Source organism: Halichoerus grypus, chromosome 13 (assembly GCF_964656455.1).
Source record: "Halichoerus grypus chromosome 13, mHalGry1.hap1.1, whole genome shotgun sequence".
NCBI classification, from domain to species: domain Eukaryota; kingdom Metazoa; phylum Chordata; class Mammalia; order Carnivora; family Phocidae; genus Halichoerus; species Halichoerus grypus.
This window is the reverse complement of record NC_135724.1, coordinates 93,889,912-93,911,812: the sequence shown is the minus strand read 5'-3', so window position 1 is coordinate 93,911,812 and position 21,901 is coordinate 93,889,912. Positions and strand designations below refer to the sequence as shown.

Genomic DNA, 21,901 nt, shown 5'->3' with positions numbered 1-21,901 from the left:
GAAACAGCACTTTCAGGACGGCTGGTGGAGCCGCCGGCCTGTGCACAGAACCCAGAGTATCCTGCGCGTGTTTACGCCTTCGTGATGAACTAGCAAACATTTAAAAGAATCACCTTTTATTTCGTGCATTGTTTTTACATGATTAGTAATAATATTAAAGTTCTACAGAAATTGCGTGTGGATGGAAATCACCTCCAGGCCCAGCAACACGGCCATTCGCCCTTCTAGGAAGCCAGAATTCTGTGTTACCCTCTCCTTAACACTTGGTTTTCCAAATGTGCCTTGGAGCTGAGACCGGGGGCCTCTGGGTGGCCAAGACCCTTTCAAGGAGTCCATGTGGTCAGGACCATTTTCATAGTGATACGAAGTTGTGTTTTCCTCCATTCTCTCACGAATATGTGTGTGGACTTAGTCTCTCCTCGCTACTGTCACAAAGAAGCACAACCCGAGTGGCTTCCCCTGACGGGCATTCACCATCGTGTGGTTCCAGCCAGACCTGAAATGAGCCTGCTGGCGGGGCTGGCTCCTTTCGGAGGCTCCAGGGAAGAAGACTCCGGCGCGTTGGCTCTGTAAGTGCCTCGCTCCAGCCTCTGCCGATGTTACCACGCGCCCGTCTTCCAGATTTAATCCTCTCGCCTCCTTTTTATAAGGACTCTTGTGGTTGCTTTGGGGCAACTCAGACAATCCAGGATAATTTCCCATCTTTAGACTCCTAACCCCATCTGCAAAGTCCCTTTCGGCCCTGTAAGGGAACACTCGCAGGTTTGGGATGTGGGCTTCTACCACAACATGGAATGATCTTATAATTACTATTTTAAAATGAATCAGTAAACATTTAAGCTATTTTTCCAGTGTGGTAATTATGGATACGTGGATCCATTTGGACAAATCTCGCTGGTGAGTAACTTACATTTTGAAACAAGTGTTGAGTAGTTTAGATCATGAGAGGTAGAAACAATGACTCTGGAGGCCTGGCCCCATCGGCCGCAGACGCCTCCCCACGTGGAGTGTTACTGCCGGGATAGCCTCGTCTACCTCGACCACATGGAGCGCTGGGTGCGTGGCCGTGTGCTTCCGGTGGACGTCATCTGTGCTGACACTTGGGTCTCGATTGTAAAGGTTTTTACAACCTGATAGGTTTTGTTGGTGAATGTCGATTGATATCACCTTAGTCATGGGGGTATGGATCTTAACACGGTACATTTTTTTTATCTTTCAATTAAATAATTATCAATGTGAGAATGGAAAAAGGCTGTTATTTCTTCATGTGGTAATTATTCATTTATCCTTCCCTTTTTAGGTGATGGAAAGTGGTAGCAAATCTGAATTTGCCACAACAGTGAGGCTGTTTGTATCTGTCCTAGGTTGAGGAGATCAGGAACAGTACAGCTAAAATAGCTCAGTACGTTGAAGAAGTAAAGAAAAACCACAGCATCATTCTTTCTGCACCAAACCCAGAAGGAAGTAAGTCATTGGCTTTAAAAACTGTGCCGCCCTCTCTCTCCTGCTGCCTGGGAAACAGGCCTCAGCCCTGACTGCACACAGTCGCATGGGGAGCTTGTCCTAACCCCGGAGGCAGGCAGGCCGCCCCTCTGTTCGGATGCACTTTCTCTCCCTCTGCCACTCTCCCTGCTCACGCTCTCTCTCTCTAAAATAGAATAAATCTTTAAACAAAATAAATGAAAGTTAATAAGAGACTGAGTTGGAAAACAGCATTTTTAGGGCAGGTAAGATGAATCTGGATAAATCAGAGATTGCGAATTGGAATCCATACATCATTTTGGGGAAAAATTGGTGTCTTTAAAATATTGCATCTTTTAATCCATGAAAAGGGTCCGTCCCTCTACAGTTTTCATTTTCTTTAATCTCTCTCGGTCATGCTCCACAGGGTTTGCTGTAGGGACTTCACGCATCCTGCACTGTGTTTCTTAAAAGGTGGTGGAGGTCTTGATGTTAATGTAAATAGTATCTGCTATAAGCTTTATTTTCTGGTTGTTTCTATGTCTAGAAGTACAGTGGGTTTTTATACGTTGACCTTGTATCCCTGTTATCTTGCCTAATTACTTATTAATGCTGTTAATTTCTGTGTAGATTCTGCTGGATTGTCTCTGTACCTAGGAATGTCATCTGTGAATAATGACACTTTTCCCTTTGCTCTGTGCTTTCTATTTTTAGTGGACTTATTTCAGTGACCTCTGATATGGGGTTAAGCGGAAGTGGTGATGGGGACACTTATTCTCAACTTCAGAGGAAAGCTGAAAGCAACTTTTTGTTAGAGGATTATTTGGTATAGCCTTACATTGAAGAAATAAAGATACTACATTGGAAAAGAACATGTTCTTAATTTTAAGATTTTGAATGTCTTGTAAAATAATGCTTTGGCCCTCAGTAGATGCCTTATCTTATGGTTTAGAAAAACGTTTCCCAGAATGTGTTCTGGAGCACGACTGTCGTCAGCTAGCCTATGAGACAGGAGGTGTGTCACCTAGTGCATTTGGGAGCCTTCTTGTACCGTATCCCCTCTTGGGAAGTTACAGTGTCCTCAGTGATAAAGGCCCTGAGCAGTCCTGCTTAAATAAAGAAGCCTGTTTAACTTAGTGTAGTGTTGCACACATTTATTTGCCCACAGAACTTTTTATGTAACACCTATTAACATCTTAGTTCTTGGGAAAATTGAATTTGAATAAATATTAGCATGTTTTTTTCTTTTGAATAATTTACCTCCAAAGAATTATGCAGATAACACTCCTGTTTGAATACATGCAGAACTCTTAATGCTTCACAGTAGTCCCTTCAGGGCTCTAAATAGACCGATTGCTCTGGTCTTCTGTCTGTTTCCTGACAGAGCGTGAACCAAAACGGGGGAAGCAGTGTCCAGGTGCTCACTTAATTGACCTTTGAAAACAGAAGTAGTTTCTCTCCTGCAGAACTGGGCCCGGGGGGGCGGGGTTGGGGCGACGCAGAACCGGCCCCTGGGAGGGCCAGGGGTGCCTCGGCGCTGTCCCTCCCGGCTCCTGGGTGGGCTACACGAGGGGTGGACGGGGGCTGCCAGCCCTGCCAGCCTCAGGGCCGCGCGGGGCCTGAGCACAGTGGCCACCAGGTGGTGCCCTGTTCCCGGGCCGGTTCCTGCTGCGTCAAGGTCCTGGTGCCGTTAGACGTCGTCTTCAGAGTTTTAGTGTAACGTTTTCGAATCGCTGGGAAGGTTGCGGTGCTGGTACGGTGGGACTCACCAGTGGTCCACGCTCGCCACGCTGATCTGTGTGTGCGCAGGGACACACTGCGGGCTCTCGTGTGGGCTACGTGTGTTCCGCGTGGGCTGTTATTTGTGCCGCCTCCTTTCAGAGTGACCACTCCGAGATTAATCTCCGAAGAGGGACACTGCTGCACGCCGGTGCTGGTCCTCTCACCGGGGAAGGTAACGCTGATAAAGTGCTCTTGCCGGACGTGCGGCCTTGTTCTCATCGGAAGCCCCGTCCCGTGAAGCCCTCCAGAGCTTACCTCTGTTTCCCTCCTTCCGGGGTCCGGGCCAGACGCACGTGCGCGGAAAGCTGGGGGGCCGATGCCTTCACAGCTGTAGCGTCTCGTGCTGCGTTGGGCCTTTCGTCGTGGGGGGAGCGTCCCTCCTGCCCCCACTGACGGTCGTTTGTGTCCTCGCGGCCACTTTGCCTGCGTGAACAGAGCTCCCCGGTTTGCCTTGATTCGTGGCTGTGGGAGAGGTTTCCCCACTGCTTCTTGTTGATCTTCCATAGCCGTGTGCCTTTTGTGTTTCTCTCATCTTTTATAAATAAAGTATTATTGGGTTTTGTCTTTTTTCCAGTCTGATCATTTTTTTGTCACTAATTGATTGCAGGCTCTTGGCTAGAATTATTGATATAGTGAGGTGGACATTCATAATCATACTTGTTTTCACTTTTCTTGCTTGTTCTCTGTTACTTCTCTCTTTTCAGGCTTTCTTTTGGATTGGGTTTTAAGAATTATATCTCCTCCACCACCAGCTTATTTATATGTACTACTTTCTTTTGTTATAGTCATCGTCATCTAGAGTATAGCGTGCATTCTCGATTAAGGTCCAGTAGAAATCTGTGTTTTTACTACTTCCAGGTAACACAAGGACGTTAGGAAACTTTAACCCCACCTATTCTTGTACGCACATATTGCCGTACGTATATAATGGGTAAAAGCAACATAAATGTTTGTACCCTGAACGTCCATTCGGATCTCCCCACATGCATACCCATACCAGGGCTCCTTATTTTTCCTTGGGTCTCACAACTTCCATCTGAGGTCATTTCTTTCTAAAAAACACTCTTTGTTACTGCTTTTAGTAGGGAATATGCAGTTGTCTGAAATTTTCCATCCGTAATCTTGTTCTTTTTTTTTTTTAATGTTTTATTTATTCGTGAGAGTCAGAGAGAGAGAGAGAGGCAGAGGCAGAGGGAGAAGCAGGCTCCCCGCCTAGCAGGGAGCCCGATTTGAGACTCGATTCGAGGACCCTGGGATCATGACCTGAGCCGAAGGCAGACGCTTAACCATCTGAGCCACCCAGGCGCCCCCGTAATCTTGTTCTTGGAGGATGTCTTCATGTAGGAATCTATCGGGAAGTAAATTTCTTTGATCATCTTGAAAATTTTGAAGTAATGTTTCCAGTGCCCCCCTTTTTTTTTTAAGTCAGCTGTTGAATTGCAGTTTTTAAGATACTTGGTGTTTGGTCTTTGATTTAGCGATTTTGTACTGCTGTTTCTGGGTGCGGTTTTCTTTCTGTTTGTGCTGCTTTTCCTAAGTTAGCCTCTTGGATCCTAGGATCTGCGCCTCTGGCTGCCTGGGCCCTTTCTCCTCACGAGCCGTCCCTGCTCCATTTCTTGCCCTCCCTCTTCGGGGGACCTGAAATCTGTGTGTTCAGGCCTTTTCCCTGTGCCCCTGGCTCCCCTGCCCTCTGTTCTGTTCTCGCCCCCATCTTGTCATTCTGATGGGAAGTCCGTTTGTGGTTCATCCGCAGACCGCTCTTCACCCATTGAATTATTTCTGGGTGAGATATTTTCAGTCCTAGAATTTCACTTGGTTCCTTTCTGTCCTGTCTTGATTTTCTGACAAAATTCTTCATCTTGTATTTCACCCCTTTGAACATAATGATCTCACTGTCTGTATCTGATCATCCACTAACTGGTGCCCCTGGGGGTCTGTGTACCTCGACTAGTTCTTTGTTTGCCTGCCTATTTTTGGTCGGGCCCTGGGCTTTGTGCATAAAAGCTTGTGGCAGTAATTTGAGTCCTAGGATAGTATCTTCTTTTCTAGAAGATGATTTTTAAACATTTCTGACAGATGGCCAGGGGCAGCAGCAGTTCTGGGTCTAGTTTAGGAGGGTTAGATGAACCCTGTCACAGTCCCCTCCTCCAGGGCAGGGCCTTCAGTGTCTTTGCAGCTCTCCTGTCCTCTCCCCTGCCTCCAGCTTCAGGCCACTCCAGTCGCTGGCTCCCCTTTCTGGGTGTTCTTCTCCTGGATTTCCTTACCTGACATTTTATTTTTTTATTTTTTAAGATTTTATTTATTTATTTGACAGAGAGAGACACGGAGAGAAAGAGAACACAAGCAGGGGGAGCGGGAGAGGGAGAAGCAGGCTTCTCGCTGAGCAGGGAGCCCGATGCGGGTCTCGATTCCAGGACCCTGGGATCGTGACCTGAGCCGAAGGCAGACGCTGAACGATTGAGCCACCCAGGCGCCCCCTTACCTGACATTTTAGCTTTAAATGCCTCTAAGCAGATTAAAAATATATTTTGTCCAGTTTTCCTGGTTCTCAGCAGGAGTGTTGATCGCACCACATCCTTTTCTCAGTGGTTCGAAATGCTCCCTTTGCCAAGGATACCCTTATGGCTCTCTTCTGTCGCTTGAAGGGATCAGATATGAAAACGCCTCTTTCATTTCCCTCACGAGCACCTGAGCCCCTGCCTGCCTGTGTGAGCAGGGAGTCCGGGATCTCCTCGTCCTGGAACAGCCCAGGGCTTTCGTATCCAGAGCGGGGAGTGCTCCTGGGAAGTGCCATCTGGGGGACGGGGCTCTGATCCACCCCAGGCTCAGTCCTCAGTTACGGAGGCTTCTGTGCGCACCCCATGGCTCGTAGCTGTTCCCCAAGTCTGCCGTGCCGTGTCCTCAGCTCGGCCACACACATTCTCCTGCTGTGTGTGCATTTTCCTGTAGACTCCCGCACTGGCTCTCCGTCTCCAGACGCAGTGACCGGGTCTGAGGGTTAGCCTCAGCCTTCCCAGCGCGGGTACCAGCACTCCTGTGAGGAGCCTGCTTCGATTAGGTAGAGATGAGCACAAAGGAGATCAAACACATGGGAGAATTTCTTTCCAGAATACGATTAAATTTCTGCTTCCTTTCTTAGGTCTAGGTGTTAGCGACAGATTCAGTGAACTATTTTATCAGTTAATTGCTATAAACCAGCTCTTCTCAAATGCAGGTGCACATCACAGTCACCTGGCGGCTTGTTAGGTCAGATTGCTGGCCGCAGGTCCCACACTGAGTAGGTCTGGGCGGGGCCCAGGAATGTGCATTTCTCCCAGGACCCCACCTGGTGCTGGGGCTCCTTGGTCTGGGAGCCTCACTTTGAGACCCAAACACTTGAATATTCACCAAGAATATTGTTCCATTTAAGTTTATTGGGTATTATAGCTTAGATGCCTTTTTTTTTTTAAATTTTAAAGAAATAAAAGAAGAGCTTGAAGATCTGAACAAAGAGATCAAGAAAACTGCTAACAAAATCCGAGCCAAGTTGAAGTGTGAGTTTACAGCTTTGGCTGCGTGTAATGGGTGATGGTGGCGTATGGGTAATCTTGTTTCCTTTATAATGTCTTACTCTTGACATTTTTACAAGTCAGAACTGTGAGCACTATGAATTATTTGTATGAACTTGGAGTAGTGGCCTTTACATTACTCATTGTTCTAGAATTCTTAAACTACTGGCTCTGAGGACTGCCCACAGGGAGCTAAAGCTAACGGTTGTTAATCCGCAAATTTAGGACAGAAACACGAGTTCATATTCATCAAGGTTAATTAAGCATTTGCTTATAATAAATTGTTAATTTCTCATAGAGGCCTATTTTTATGACTTTTTTTGCTGAATTGCAGATACTTGAGAAGGTTAATAGCTTTTCATACGAATCTCCAGTTCTTCTTAGTTTCTTAAATTTGCAGGAGTTTAGCTTCTGGTGCTGGAGGTTCAGCTCCAAGAGGTAGTTTCTGGGAGGTGTGGGCGTAGAGGGAGATGCTGGGAAGACACGCTTTATCTGATTGTTACAAAAGAGCATTCAAATCCAGGAAATCTCTGCGGATCAGAAAGAACTTTTGTCAGGGAGCATTTCAGACAGGTGGGGGCAGGGAGATGACGGCCCGAAGCCTGTGGCCACACCCTTCAGCTTTGCACCCCCGGGGCTCCCACCTGCCCAGGTGGCTTCATCAGCACATATGTCAGTGTATTGCAGAACAGAAGGATTTTCACCCAAAAATACAACCACAGTGCCATGATTATATCCAGTTATTTATTAGGAAATATCCCATCAGAATTTATGCTTCCCCAGTGTTCTTTGAATTTCTTTTTACAGCGTGCTTGAACTGGGTTCCAGATAAGGACCATCCCCTGGGATTGGTGGCATGTCATTTAAAGTTTTTAAAACTCAGACTCCCCTTCCCTCTTCCCCCCCTTTTTTGTTTTGGTTGGAGAGACCAGGACATTTGTCCATCAGACTTGGCCATGCCTCAGGGTTTGAAAGCTCTATCTCCTGTAGATGGATGGTTAAGTTCTCCAAACTCCTCAGTCAGGTGATCTGTTTGTTTTTCTTTTAAATGTTAAGATAGAACATCTGGTTTTATTTTGTGGTATTACCAACGATGGATATCATTATTGAGATCCATAAATTGATGAGGAATTGATAAGAAAGAAAAACATTTTGAGGTTTGGCTTGAGAAACCTCTGTTTTTTAGCTTAAAAGGTGACTCTTTTCCTGTCTGTTTCCAGCTATTGAGCAAAGTTTTGACCAGGATGAGAGTGGGAACCGGACTTCGGTGGATCTTCGCATCCGGAGAACCCAGGTTTGGTTGTCTGCCTCATCCAGACTGCAACGATGTGAAGAATAGGTCTTTTTACTTCTTTCAAATTCAAAATAGTTCATCTTTATGTCACATTAATCCTTACATCTCTATAGATGACCTCCTTATTATGAAGAAAAAGTGTATTCAGTCCATCAACAGAGTTCTGCTCTGAAGAGCAATATTATCTGAATTATCCGAATCCCTGGAGGGTGGGGGGGGGTGAGGTCCGCACCTTCTAAAGGTTTGTGGTCAGGCTGCTCCCTTCTGCTTGACAAAGGGGGGCCCAGCGTGCAGGCCAGGCCTCGTCCAGTAAGCCGGGACCCACGGGCGAACTTGCGTCACAGTGTCCGCGTCTGTAAGGTGGGGTCGCTGGTGGTGCGCGTGAGGCTTCAGCCCGGGTTCTGTCGCAGAGTTGGCCGTGGCTCATCTCACTGTCTGTGTGAGGGACTCCCATAACAGGTGCAGTTTTCCTGATGTCATGTTTTTGTATGTCACTTTCAGCGGAAATGATCATTGTGTATTAATTTCTTCTGTGTTAATAGCATTCCGTACTATCTCGGAAATTTGTGGAAGTTATGACAGAATATAATGAGGCACAGACTCTGTTCCGGGAGCGGAGCAAAGGACGGATACAGCGTCAGCTAGAAATAAGTGAGTAAAGGAAAATGCTATTTTTGTAAAAAAACATATTTTTCTTAAGGTCTGACATCAAAGTACTGTAATTTCAGAATAGTTATTCCATCTTTATTTTTTGCCAATATTGCAAAACCTAAAACCTTTTCATGACTTCCTGTTCGTTGAATCACCAGAACTTTTTCTTTATTTACATCCTTTGGAAAATCCTTGGTGAGTGGACTTTAAATTACTTTCTAATCAGCATTATTTTTGGAGGGTTAATCAGGTTTGGAAAACTTTCAGCCATTATCTCCTCAAGTACTTTTCTGTTGCCCCCAAACCTCCGTGCTCCGTCTGGGGAGACGGTCTCTGAGGGCTCACGGTGCTGTGTGTCTGGCGAGCAAGCGCGGACGGCCCTTTGCTCCAGTCTGCCTTGCAAGGACCCGTGTGGAGCCATCAGCCTGGGACGGTGGGGCTCGGGCCTCCCTCCGGGCGGAGGGCACTTTGCTGACCGCCTAAGGGTCCGTCAGGTGTGTCTGCTCCCCGTCAGAGAAGACCAGGGCTCCTCAGCTGTGGCACGAGCTCGCGACAGGCGCAGTGCGCACCTCCCCGGGGACCTGGGGAGCCCAGAGAGCTGCGAGTGTGAACCTCATCAAATGGCATTTCAACATATTGACAGAGACACAGTTATATAGCATGCCAGTGTCGTGTGAAGAGTACAGGTCAGCGGCTTTAGTGGGTCGCACAGCCGATCGTAGAACATTCGTCGCCCCAGAAATGTGCACCTACCATCAGTCGCTCCCTGCGCCTCTTCCCTGGAGCCCCCGGCAGCCACCAGCCTCTGCCAGTTCGCCCGTTTTGGACACTTCACATACATGGAATCATGCAATTTGTGGTCTTTTGTGACTGGCCCCTTTGACTTAACACAGATGTTTCGAGGTGCGGCCATCCCGTGGCCTGAGGCGCCATCGTGCGGACGGGCCGCGCTGGGTTTACCTGGGCCTCAGCTGACGGACGTTTGGTCATTTCCACTTTATGACGATATGAATAATGCTGCTGTCAGCATTCACTTTAAATGATATTTTAATTATTATGACAGTCATTTTATTTTGTCTTTTGTGGCACAAATTGTAAAAAATAAGAATTATCAATTGAGTTTTTCCAAAAACCTGTGAATGTATTTCATAGAGAGCATTAATATATTTAAACTCAAGGAAAAATACCAACAACCAACACATAACAAGTGTTAAAGCGTCTGATTCTAATTATTCAGTCTTTATTTATGACTTTCTAGTCTATGCTGATAACATACCCTTTATCCGTAAGCCAGAGTTAAACTTAGGAAAACGTGTGGCACAAAATTACATATGATGTCCTCCTTGGAGTTGTTTCTCATTCATGCTCAAGTTAGGTTTTATGATTCATTCCAGTTATGAGGTTCTACATGAGAGTTTCCTGATTTTTCCTGTTTCTTAGTCTTATGTCAGTTTCTCTCAACATTAACACTCTCCTAAGAAAATACATTTGAAAGGTTAGAAAAATGTTTAAAAATGTAAACTCAGGTTTTAGTTGCTAACTTACGGTTGAAAGAGTCGTTTATAAATGTTGGCACGTTCTGAGTGAACTTTGTGTTCGTCTTGCAGCTGGAAGAACCACGACGGATGATGAGCTGGAGGAAATGCTGGAGACCGGGGGCCCTTCTGTCTTCACGGCAGACGTGAGCGTCCGGGAGGCCGCGGCCGCGCGCCCACACGTCCCTGCCTGCGCCTCACTCCCAAAGCGGCCCTGAGTTCATCAGTATTTCTTTTTTGTGTTTGTTTTTCAAAGATTATATCAGATTCACAAATTACTAGACAAGCTCTCAATGAAATTGAGTCTCGTCACAAGGACATCATGAAGCTGGAGACCAGCATCCGGGAGCTGCATGAAATGTTCACGGACATGGCCATGTTCGTGGAGACCCAGGTAACTGCACACATCTCCCCATCTCCAAACGGACAGCAGGCATTTGTGAAGTCTCCTCTCGGATTCCCGCGTAGCCGAGGAAGCCAGCATTTTGGATCCAGTCTCAAAATTCAGAAGTTGATTGCAGTGTTACTGTGAGACAGGGATGCTGGCAATAGCGTCAACTTCCAACAGTGAGGGGCCGGCTTCTTTAAGTTCTGTGTGTCCACAGGACAGCCCACTAGGCCGCCACAGGGAGACTGTCGTTCAGGGAGATTTCTAGTGAGACGTACAAATACTGTGCTGGACCTGCAAGCGAACAGGGAGATAGTCTCACGTGTGTACATCCCCCTCTATAAGCACAGTTCTGTATCCCGCACATGCGTGTACGTATATGGCATGAACTTGGCTCCGTAGAACAGTGTTCGCAGAAGGAAAGAAATCTACCAAGTAAAACAGCAGTGGGACTGTGGGGGATTTTAATGTTTTTCTCTAAAATACATGTGTTTTCAAGTGTTCTACAAGGAGCATGTATTAGAATGATAATTGGGAGAAACATTTAAAAGAATAAGCCCTCAATTTAGGGTACCGTCCGTGACACAGCTAGAAGCCTGTGGTCACTGCGTGGTGGTGGTTCTTGGTTTGTCCAGTGATGCAGGCGGGGAGGGTGTGGAGGTTCCCCTGGGAGAGGATGGAAGGAATGTGGACAATTCCTCACAAAATATAAAATCCAGTGTCAAATACAGGCTGGTGTGTTCTGACTCCTGGGACCTGAACCAGGCCCTCCGGGATGTTTCCAGTAGGGAGCGAGGCCTGCACGCGGCCGCTCATTGATTCAGGGGTTAGGATTCGGGTGACGCCCGTGCCGTGGGAGGGTCGGTGTCACACATCTTCGGTAGATCGCGTCCTCACGGCCCTGAAGGCTGGTTTCAGGACCTGCTCTGGCAGGAGCAGTCTGGTGAGAAGTTTCTGGATTGTGTGAGGGATGACAGGAAGTCCATCCTTGTACGGGATTCATTCTCCATGTGTATCACCGACCTTTTGAAGAGCACTTTATTTTGAGGACGTGTATCATAAACTGGAAAGCTCGGGTACTGTGTGATTGGTGGGAGAACCCAACAGCCCCGGGGCAGCGGGCGGGGGACTCGCTCTTGTTGGCCTGGGCGGAGCCCTTGCCTTCCCACGCCGGGAGTCTGCCAGCTTCGAATTTTCAGGGAGAGTTCCGAAGGGAGCCGCTCGGCAGTAGGGACCCTACGTTGTTTCTGTGATTATGAAAGATTTTCGAGTACCTTAGACTTTAATCGTGACGGTTCTACACCAGATGTGTCGCGTTAAGCTCCGTTAGGACAAGGGCTGTGTTCTTAGCTCTGTGTCCAATGCATGCTGTCGGCTCCCGTCAGACGGCGTGCGCCGTCGGAGCCACGGGCGAGCTCGGGTCTGGAGGCGGGAGGTGACGGTGCGCCGTTCTCCACGGCTTCTGTCGCTGCTGCGGGGTGTGTCTGCCGTGGACGGAGAGCCAGGGGCCGTGGCCTCTCCCCTCACACCTCCCTGCACTCGCCTCACGCCACGCTCTTCCCGAGTCTCGTCAGCTCAGCGTCAGACATACGCTGGTCTTGGTTTTTGGTGTTCGAAAGAAAGCACGACAGGTTCTGCCTGTTAGAAACGATGTTGTACCTCGTGTGTATGTGCGCGCCGGGAAGGCGTTGGCTGCCCGCCCCTTCCCCGGGAGCGCACGTACGCGGGCGCAGCTCAGGAGGTACCTGGCGCGCCTCTCGGCAGCCTGTCGCCCACCCCCTCATCCTGTTCGTTCTTCATGAAATGTGCACTTTGATGGCTTTGTCTTGGCATGTTTAGTGTCCTCCTCTGTTTGTAAACATGAAAAACATTTGGTGTCTGTTACGTGCACATTACGTCCACGTGCAGACTTTCTCGGTGCTCCGTGGCTGTCATAAGATACGCACTCAGGTCTTTTGAAAATGTCCTCTGAGCCTGGAACTTTCTGTTTTAAGGGCGAAATGATCAACAACATAGAAAAAAACGTGATGAACGCCGCAGACTACGTAGAGCACGCTAAGGAAGAAACGAAGAAAGCTATTAAATATCACAGCAAAGCTAGAAGGGTGAGTTTGGTTTTAAGAATTAAAGTGCATTCTTCTCTTTATTTGGCTTTGAGTGTAGTATGTTGATGTACCTTCCTTACCAGGTGGTCCAAGAAATAAGTAATTCCTTAAGTTCTTATTTCACTTTAAAACTGAAGTGATTATTTTTGCTGAGCAGTTCAAGGTTGTGCAGGTAAGTGTGGTGACTGTGACCCTTTGTATTCCGTGACCCCACGTTTCTCCAGAGGCTGCTGTGTCTTGGCCATTATCTGGAGGGGGTGTAAAGCTAAGGGGACTGGACTTCTAGAAGCCGTTGGTCACACATTCTGTGCAGCGAACCCTTGGCTCCTCGCTGGGCTTGCTTGCCAGTTCTCTGGGTTGGAGGAAGAAGCGCATCACCGGGACCGGACTGCGGCTGCCGTGGGGCCGCCGCCTTGAAGCTTCGTGAAGGGGCTGTGACGTCCTTACCTGAACCCCGCGTGCGTGTGAGCAAAGCTCTTCTCAGAAAACAGCGACACGACGGCATTAAGTTCTGACTCAGCACAAGAAAGCTCTGTCCGCATTTCCCGGGTGTCCTTGTCCGGCTGCTTGGGTTTCTTTCTGCCCGGGGTGGAGAAGGCCCGCACGAAGCGCCCGCCGCGGCTGCCCGTCCCGGGCGGAGGCTGCGTGGGCTCGCGGTGCCCGTCTGGCCGGGGCTTCCCACGCGCTGCCCACAGAGGCCTCGGAAGGAGGCGGCTCCAGGGCGCCGGGAGGAGAGGGAGGGCCGGGGTCTGTGCGCGGAGTCCCGTGACAGGTGCGTCTGGCCCCCGCCGTCAGCCCGCGGAGCTCAGCGCCCTGCTTTCCCAGGGGCGCGTCTGAGCGTGTTCGTGGTCTTTGAGACACGACAGTGGTCTGTGTCATCGCTCTTTAAAATACCCCTCCCCGAAGTGCGGTGATAAGGTCCACGCGTGAGTTCTCAGCCTACTCCAGGCACACCGAGGACTTGCCTGACGGGGTCATTAGCAAAGGGCCGGTCCCTTTGTTTCCCTAAGCAGCGCGTCAGTGCAGCGAGAATTTTCCTGAAAAGCTGGTTTTACAAAGACGACAGGCCTCCTGTTAAGCGCGGCCTCCACTGCTGAGGAGGCCTCACCGGACGGTGTCTGCTGCTGAGAGGGGTGGTGCCCGTGTCCGGCCCTGTCGCCATCTGTCCAGTGACACGGCTGAGCCCTGACGTCACAGGGCTTGTCCACGCTGCTCGCTCCGCCCCCGGACGGCCTGCTGCCGCATCTGCTCAGACCTCGGCCGTCCGTCCCCGCGCAGCTGCCTGGGCGCTGGGGGGCAGCCGGCCTGGGGTGCTGTGCTTTCTGGGGTGGAGGCTCTCACCGCCAACAGCAGAGAACAGGGAGCGAGGGGGGGCTCATCCGTAGCTCTGCCCGCGGGAACATCGCTCCCTGCCGACTCACCGCCTCACTGATGGGACCCGGTCGCCTGAGTCTAGCACCGTTCATCTCCAAACAGTCTCACTTCGTTCAACTAAAAACCACCGTCTTTAAGAACTAAAAGCTGTCAAGCAGTCAGACGTCCTGTGACTTAGATTTTGCAGCAGCTTCCTGGGGATTGTTTTATTTTCAGTGAATGATGTCTTCTAATGTGGTAGGAAATTACCATCGTGTAATCGGTCTGCTTTCCTTTGACAGAAAAAGTGGGTAATTGTAGCTGTGTCCGCGGCCCTGGCGGCCGTAATTGCCCTAATTACTGGTTTATCAGTTGGCAAGTGAGGGTGTGGATCACGTCCGTGCCCCTGCCAGGCGGCAGTAAGTAACCGCTCATCCGCGGACTGACTTCCCCGTTAGCCAGAGGTCACGCGCGCCCGCTCTTAACGGGCTTACCCGTCCTAGCGGCCCGCCGGCGGGGGGGCGGGGCGGCCTGTCGCCCGGGGTGGCCGTGCCCGGCTGCCGCGCGCACTGGGTGTTCGCAGGCTGCAGGTGGGGCATCGTTCACCGGAGGCCTCCTCCTCACGTGGCCGTTCAAGCTGCGTGCAGTGTGGGGGGCCCCCCGCCCTCAGGCGCCCGCACTCCGGGTGGCGGGTGGTGGCCACAGCCCCGAGGCACTTAATGCTTTCGTGTGCCTTTGGGAGTAACTGCAACAGCTGAAGGTTGCTTTGTGAGATCTCCCTGGGGGTCCTGGCGGGGGTCCTGGGGGCCTGGGGTCGGGGCAGAGCTCTCCGGGAAAGCCCCTCGTCTTGCTGGCGGCCCTGTGTTGGCTGCACGTGGTTTTCCCACCCCCGCCGAGGAGAACAGACAGTTAGTGATAAAGTGTCTTATTTTTGTTTACTGTGTTCACCTTTCTCCAACCTTCAGTGCATTCTGTGTTTTCCCTCTGGTCTCCGGTGCGTTTGGGAGCCTCCGCCCCGCTGAGCGCTCCGGCTGGAGGGCCGGCTGGCGTGCTGCACCCCTCGTCCCGGGCCGGTCGGCCTGGTCCTTCTGAGGGCCGCCGGCCGGGTGCTGCCGGGTGGTCCCGGGGGAGCCCCCTCTGCGGCCGGGAGAGCGAGCTCAGACACGTGACAGACACGAGTCAGGAGGCCCGTGTGCCGCGGGCCTGAGCTCCGTCCCAGCGGGAGCCGGCGGCCCTGAGCCCGCGCAGCGTGGTGGTCGGCGGGGAGAAGCGGGCGCGGTCCCCGCAACACTCGATCACTCGGGAAGTTGTTTCAGAATAGGCTCCGGCCGCTGCGTTGGTGGAAGGTCGTTCTTTAGAAGGAAGGAGCCTTAGCACTCTTTATTTGGACGTTTATGTGATCTTCACGATGCTGTCCTGTTAGCTCTGCTGGAAAACATGGTGTCTGTGATTTTTCTTCGCTAATGTAATTGCATTTAAAAATATTTTTATAATTGCTTTAAATACACGTATTTTCTTAATTTTTCGTGGTGGTCATAATATGGTTGCTTGAATGTGGTTACACTAAAGATTTTAAAGTTAATCTTTAGATTGGACCCAGGGATGCCGTTTGGTAATGCCATTGAGTACAAGCAGGTTTTTCAGTGTGATTTTTGGGGGAGCAGTGGGCTTATCGTGGGTGCTGGGCCCAGATGCCCGGTTTACCCTAAGGTCTTTAAAAAAGAACACAGAACAATCCTCGTTAATAAAAACACACCAAAGTGCACACCAACAATTACTCCGTTTGTACAAATGCAGTGGTTGATAACTGTAGCTCTGTCAGCGGCCCTGGTTGCTGTAATCTCTGTGTTCGGCAGAGCCCTCCGGTAGGCCCGGCACCGGACTGTGGGCACCTTGTGGAGGTAATCCGAGTCCCCACAGCCCTGCAGCCTGGGTGGGACGCTTGATTTCCTGTCTGAGGAGACAGGCAGAGCGTGCCCTGCCCGGGGTTCTTTATAACTCGGAACAGGATGTTCTGATGTAACTCAGAACAGGGTTGGCGCCCCGGGGTGCGCTCTGCCCACTGAGAGGAGGGCACGCGTTTGGTTTGAGCTGTTAGCAGGGTGTTAGACGAGAACGGCTGTGGCATCTGGGGTGCAGGAGGCCAGCTGTCATGGAATTCAGGGGAGCACGCCCGCAAGCCAGTGGGGAAGGAAGGACACACGTGCGCAGAGCCAGCCCCCGGGGCGCAGAAAGAGCTCACGTGCAGGGTGGCCGCCTCTCCCAGGGACCCCAGGCGGCAGCACTGGAGTTGAAGGGTGGTGGCCCACGGGAAGGACGAAGGTACCGCAGGCCTAAGGAAGAGGCTGTCCTCAGATCAAGGTGCTGAGCGGAGTTCTCGGGGCCACAGTGCTCACGCCAGGAGCGCGCGCGGGTCTGACGGAGGGGGCCTGAAGGCGGCGCTCCCTCCCCTGTGCCTGACGGAGCTGCCCCAGGGCCTGGCCGCTGAGCGTCGGGCCGCGGTGGGGATGGAGCCGCTGCAGGCCGGTGCCGGCTCCCCTGGCGGGTTTCTCCGGGGCCCTGTGGCCTGCGCGCGCTCTGCGGCGGGGCAGGTGAGGAGGCTGCCGTCCGCAAAGAGCACTCCGGGTCGTGCGGGGCTCGGTGCCTTTCATCCAGTCCTCCTCCGCCGGGCAGGTCCCCTGGACCGGACCAGACGCCTTAAGCCAAAGGTGGTTTAGCTCCAGCTGTGCAGGGATGCTTGTTGGCTGAGAAGCAAAGCCAGCTGTGCTCGTTGCCGGCCTCTGGCTGGGGGTGCGGCGGAAGACGGGTCAGCGGCGTACGGTTTCTCACACACGTGCACACACCTCAGTGTGAAGACACGGGCAAGTAGGATGTCAGCAAACGAGAGTCATTTAAAGTTTTGAGAAGACGCGCAGGACGTCCGAGGAATAGCAGCTTGTCATTGCAGTATGATCATAGAGAGCGTTCGTGAAGGACCCACACGGTGCCAAGTGGACTGCCTTTCCCTCCAGACCAAGTCGTCATCGTTGTAACACCTCGTTTAACTACATCCCCTTAATTTAATAGACACGTGTGCGTAACGCAGAGCCCTGCCGGTGGAGCTTTCCTTCCCCACCCCTCCCTTTTCTGTGACCTGTAAGACTCGTATTTTAAACTCTCAGATTTTGTTAAGAAATGACATTAGTGATTTCTTTCTTTTGATACCTTGCAAATTAATGTTTTTCTTTATCTTGCAGAAAATGATGTTCATTGTTATTTGTGTAATTGTTTTGCTTGTGATCCTTGGAATTGTCCTCGCAACAACGCTGTCATAGCGACGATGTCCTGAGGGCCACTCTCCTTGGAGCCAGACCACAGCTGCAGCAGGTCCGCGCCTCCCGTTCCTTGCCTGAGCCCCAGGCGCTGTGACGTCTGGCGCTGGGTGCTGATCTTTTCTTAGTGAAGGCGAGGGGAAATCTCGACGGGATGCATCGTGCAGGGAGGGTCTGTGAGCGGGATGGGCGTGCCCAGTTACCCCAGCGTCCCTGGACTCGGAACAGCACATCACCAAAATGTAACAATGTGAAACTTACTTCAGTGGCCTTAAAATAAGGAATTATTGAAAATTTCAATTTTTTTTTATATTTCAGTGTTAAAAATACATGTGAAGTTTAATTAGGAATACTTTATGTTAGGAAGCTATTAGATTTCAGGTCTGAGCTTTCCTCCCCCACCCCCTCTCAGCTAACATGCTAATTAAGAGACGGTTTTGTACTGTGTTTAATTCGTGTTTGTTTGGTGTTTGCAACAAAAACGTTTATCGTCACAGAAGCTGTTTTGTAAGATATCTATAATTTTAAATGTTTATAAATTGTTTAATATATTAACATCTTAATTTACTCCATTTTTATATATTGAATATTGCCTTTTGAAAGAGTACTCGTAATATTAATAGAACCAGCTTTGCACAGTTGTTTACAGTTTACCTTTGGCAAAGCACACGTCGGCTGCAAAGCCCCCGGAAAGCCTTTCAAGTGCCTTGTTGATACTGATTTGTGAGGTTCCAGTGCACCTGACCCTGACCCCTCCAGGACAGTCCCCGTTCCTGTGCTCATCTCCACGGCCCGAACTCAGACATCAGATCCTGCACTGTGAAAGGCCACGGCCTCTTGCTTGTTCGTTGGAAATAAGGTCTGTGCGTCCCTGTTTACATTGATGAGGCCTGAGTTTAGGTGGTGAGAAGACCAAGAGTCAGTACTTTCTAAACTCATGGCAATTATTTCCAGACGTTAATTCTTCTAAATGTAAACTGTTGTACAGGGTCCTTAAATGCTCTTGTTAAGTACTTACTATTCTGCTGAACTTCAAAAGTGAATTACCAAAGTTTATAGGAATCTATAGTTAAACATTTTATTGCTCATTCATGTTTTTTAGTATAATAATATGGTTTATTTTTTGACTTGTAAAATGTATGGGATCTCACTAGTGAGTGGACATTTCGAAGAAAGCTAGTGAAATTGTAAATAAATGTGAAGGATGTTCGAAATGTCACAAACTGGTTATCGCTATCCGCGATTGTGTAAGCACACACCTGTGTTCCGACGTTGGTTTGGAAACGGAGGGGGACGTTTGATTCCGCACAGTAGGTGTGAATGATATTGAGCAGTTTGGAAACTGTGTTCTGTATGTAATCCAATTATGAATTCCACTCGTTCCTAATTTATGCACTCAGCGGCCTAGCTGAGACTCACGTGAACGGATGCATGTCGTTTGCTGGCCGGTCACCTGTGCGTCCTCAGAATTACGAGAGGAGCCTGCTGGCCGTCATGTGTTCTTAAAGATCTTGAAATGGCCTGTCAGTGGGGTGTGCTCCCTGACCTTGCCTACGTCGGAGACTCGCCTGGAGGGGTGTTTAAATACTGAGCGATCATGCTTGTACTAGTGTAGCTCTTGTGCTCCTGTTTGTGTCCTTATGTCTGTGTGTCTGTCCGGCCCCCGTTCTCCTCCAGCTCCGGCTCCAGGTCATTCTCCTTTCATCTGAAGGCCTTACTGAATGTGTGCTTTTGTCGTTGAAGTTATGGAAATGCCTTTTGATTTCTGTTTAGATAAATATTTAAGTCAGTCATTAAATAGCACGTCTGTATGTGTCAGCCTCAAGCACCTGTTTGAGATCAGATTTTTAAAAATATATTTACAGGTTCACTTGTTACTTTTTATCATTTCTTCAAATGTTTTATGTTTACATTTAAAAAAACTGCCAGAGAACTGAAAACCAATTTACTTTCTGTCTTGTCATTTCTGGAAAGATTTTTGGGGACATACTTTATTGCATACCCATTAATAAATTGTTCTAAGAAAATTACTCTTACCCGTGGCCTTTTTTTTTGTATCATAATGTGAGTGAATGATGTAGGGGTGTTGATAGGTTTTGGTTATTTGTGTTGTTATTACGAGCCTCTGTGGCCCGTGTCTCGAGCCCATCTGAGTCCCGGCGGCTCACAACAAATGCTAATTCAGGGGACGTGGGTTACATCTCAGAGTCACTGGCTTCCACTGCTTATGTCCACTCGACAGATTCTCCTTTATTAATGGGGTTGGGGGGGGAGTCCTCCCGCCCCCGGTGCGCTGAGCTGTTTATCCTCTTTCATTGCTTAATCCTCTTTCAGAATTTTTCTTAAGTGGGATTTCCTAAATTCACAACCCTTAAATTCTAACCATATTGGAAAGTGATGTTCAAAAGCCAGAATTCTAAAAAAGGAAGAGAACTATGTCCTGGAGCGAGCAGGTCCTGCCTGGAGCTCGGCTCCCATACATTCATCCCTGTCCCGATGCCCCTTCCACAGCGAGTCTCCCTTCAAACCGCAATCTTGGTACACACGTGCAGTAAGTTAGCTCCTTCGTTTATACTTTTTATATGTAGTTCAGATGATAAAGTCATGAATTTTGTTAGTGTGAACCCTCACGAGCTCCCCGGGTGAAGTCTGGAACCCGCCCGCTCCGAGGGCAGGGAGAGGCCGAGAAGCAGGCAGGAGGCCCCAGACGGGCGGACAACGGGGAGCTCCCATCCAGCTCCTCTGGGGCGGCAGACGAGCAGGCTTGGGCCCCGCCCGCCAGCACCTTGGGGTTCACGGGGAGGCCTCAGCGGGGTCCCTGCACCGTCCACAGGGTCTCAGCACCACATGCCCCTCAAGGTGCAGCCTGGAAACGCGCTCCCACCGTGGGAAAGGGCAGCCCCACCCCAAGGACGGGAGTGTGAGGGGCCAGCCGCGGGTCAGCCGGGGTCGTGTCCTCTCTGTGACCTCTGCCAGGGGTCTGTTCACTTCACTGCACCTCAGGTCACGCCCTCCCACGAGCTTACAACAGATTCACCTGGGACGGGGTTCCCACCCGCCGGGCTGCCCAGCAGCTGGAGGCCGGCCGCGGGCCGTGGCGGGGGGCTGCGGGCTGGGCCCCCGGCCAGCGCAGAGGGGAAACGGCGGCCCCCAGGCCACCCTGTGCTTGGCTGGTCCCGCTGCTCCCTCTGTTAGCCTGGGCCGTGTGCACGGTGCAGGGGGGACGAGGCAGGGCTGAGGGCTGACCGCGGCAGAGCCCACCGGTGGGGCCCGCCGTGGCAGCCCGTGCACCTGGAGCCAGCAGGCCCGGCCACCCTCCACCTTGACCTCAGGGCCGCGGACAGCCTGGCGGCCTCCGTCCCCCCCTCGGACTGGGGCCACTGCAGGGGAGGAGGCGCGCTCCTAAACCACAGAAGGCGGCTCGGGCCTTGACTTCGCACGGGGTAAGTTCCAGAAAAGGCTGCCTGGAGTGCTGGAGAGGTCTGACCTGGGCGTGACCTCGGGCCCCTCCAAGACAGAGGAGGGGGGTGGGGCGCTGGGAACCTCCCAGGACCTCAGGCCGGGGCGGGCACAGAAGCTGCGGCGGGAGACGCGCGCACACGCACACAGCCTCTGCGTGTCCCTCGCTTCCCGCTGGGCGCCCGGGGCCGCGAGGCCCGCCCGAGGGCACAGCGGGGCTCCCGGCGCAGGTGGCCTCTGAGGCAGAGTGGGGCTCGGGCAGAAGTGGGGGGTGGCGTGGGGTGGCCTCCGCGCCGCCTGCCCCCGGGTGCTGGGGCTCGCTGTCTGGGGGCTCCGAGCCGGGCTGGTTTGGTCTGGTGGGGCGGGGACCCAGCCCAGGCAGCCCCAGCGCCCGCCCGCGTCCTCTGGGCTTCGCGGGCCGCAGCTGCTCGGGGGGCCGCAGAGTGCCCGCCCACCGTCGTGTTTTCTGCAGGTGCTTCTCGAGGTCTAATCTGCCGTGAGTTCATCTGTCGCAGCGGTAGAGTTCTGTGGTTTTCAGTACATTTATAGGCTTGTGTAACCACGCACCGTCCAGTTCAGGCCATTTCGCACGCACGCACGCAGCGCCGGGAAGCCTGCAGAACGCCTTCTGTCTGTGATCCGGCTTCTCTGGCCATTCTGTGCACCCCGAGTCAGTCCAGCTGCTTCCCCTCTACGTCCCGCTAGTGAGGTCTGGCCCTTCGGCACCACGAATCCCTACTTTGTTCTTTTCTATTGTCTTTAGTGTAAACCACGCCTCGTGTATCCGCTCACCGCAGGTCTAGCCATCGTGAGCCGCGCTGCCTGAGCTTCGCGGGCATCCACGTCTGCAGACACACGGTGCCATTTCTCTTGGGGATGCTCCTGGGTCGCATGAACCTGTAACTTTACGAAACTGCCAAGCCGTTTGTCCCACTGTAACACCATTTCCCGGTCCCCCAAGCAACCAATGTGCAGGGACCCCAGACTCCGCATCCTCGACAACACTCGGCGCCG

The 21,901-nt window shown here is 51.2% G+C and overlaps 1 protein-coding gene across 2 annotated transcripts in view; it reads left to right on the top strand.

Annotated features, from left to right (window-relative positions):
* Positions 1–19,458, top strand: part of STX2 (syntaxin 2) — a 29,867-nt gene extending 10,409 nt beyond the window's left edge. Inside the window, exons 3-10 of one of the 2 annotated variants that reach the window (XM_036106512.2) lie at positions 1,365–1,464; positions 6,702–6,776; positions 8,012–8,085; positions 8,628–8,736; positions 10,344–10,417; positions 10,528–10,665; positions 12,654–12,764; positions 17,354–19,458. In XM_036106512.2, the coding sequence (XP_035962405.2) occupies positions 1,365–1,464; positions 6,702–6,776; positions 8,012–8,085; positions 8,628–8,736; positions 10,344–10,417; positions 10,528–10,665; positions 12,654–12,764; positions 17,354–17,431 (759 nt within the window). In that variant the 3' untranslated portion in view covers positions 17,432–19,458. Of the gene's footprint in view, positions 1–1,364; positions 1,465–6,701; positions 6,777–8,011; positions 8,086–8,627; positions 8,737–10,343; positions 10,418–10,527; positions 10,666–12,653; positions 12,765–12,988; positions 14,855–17,353 lie in introns of those variants that run through there. The other variant, XM_078061146.1, reaches the window with a different exon arrangement.
* The last annotated feature ends 2,443 nt before the right edge of the window (positions 19,459–21,901 follow it).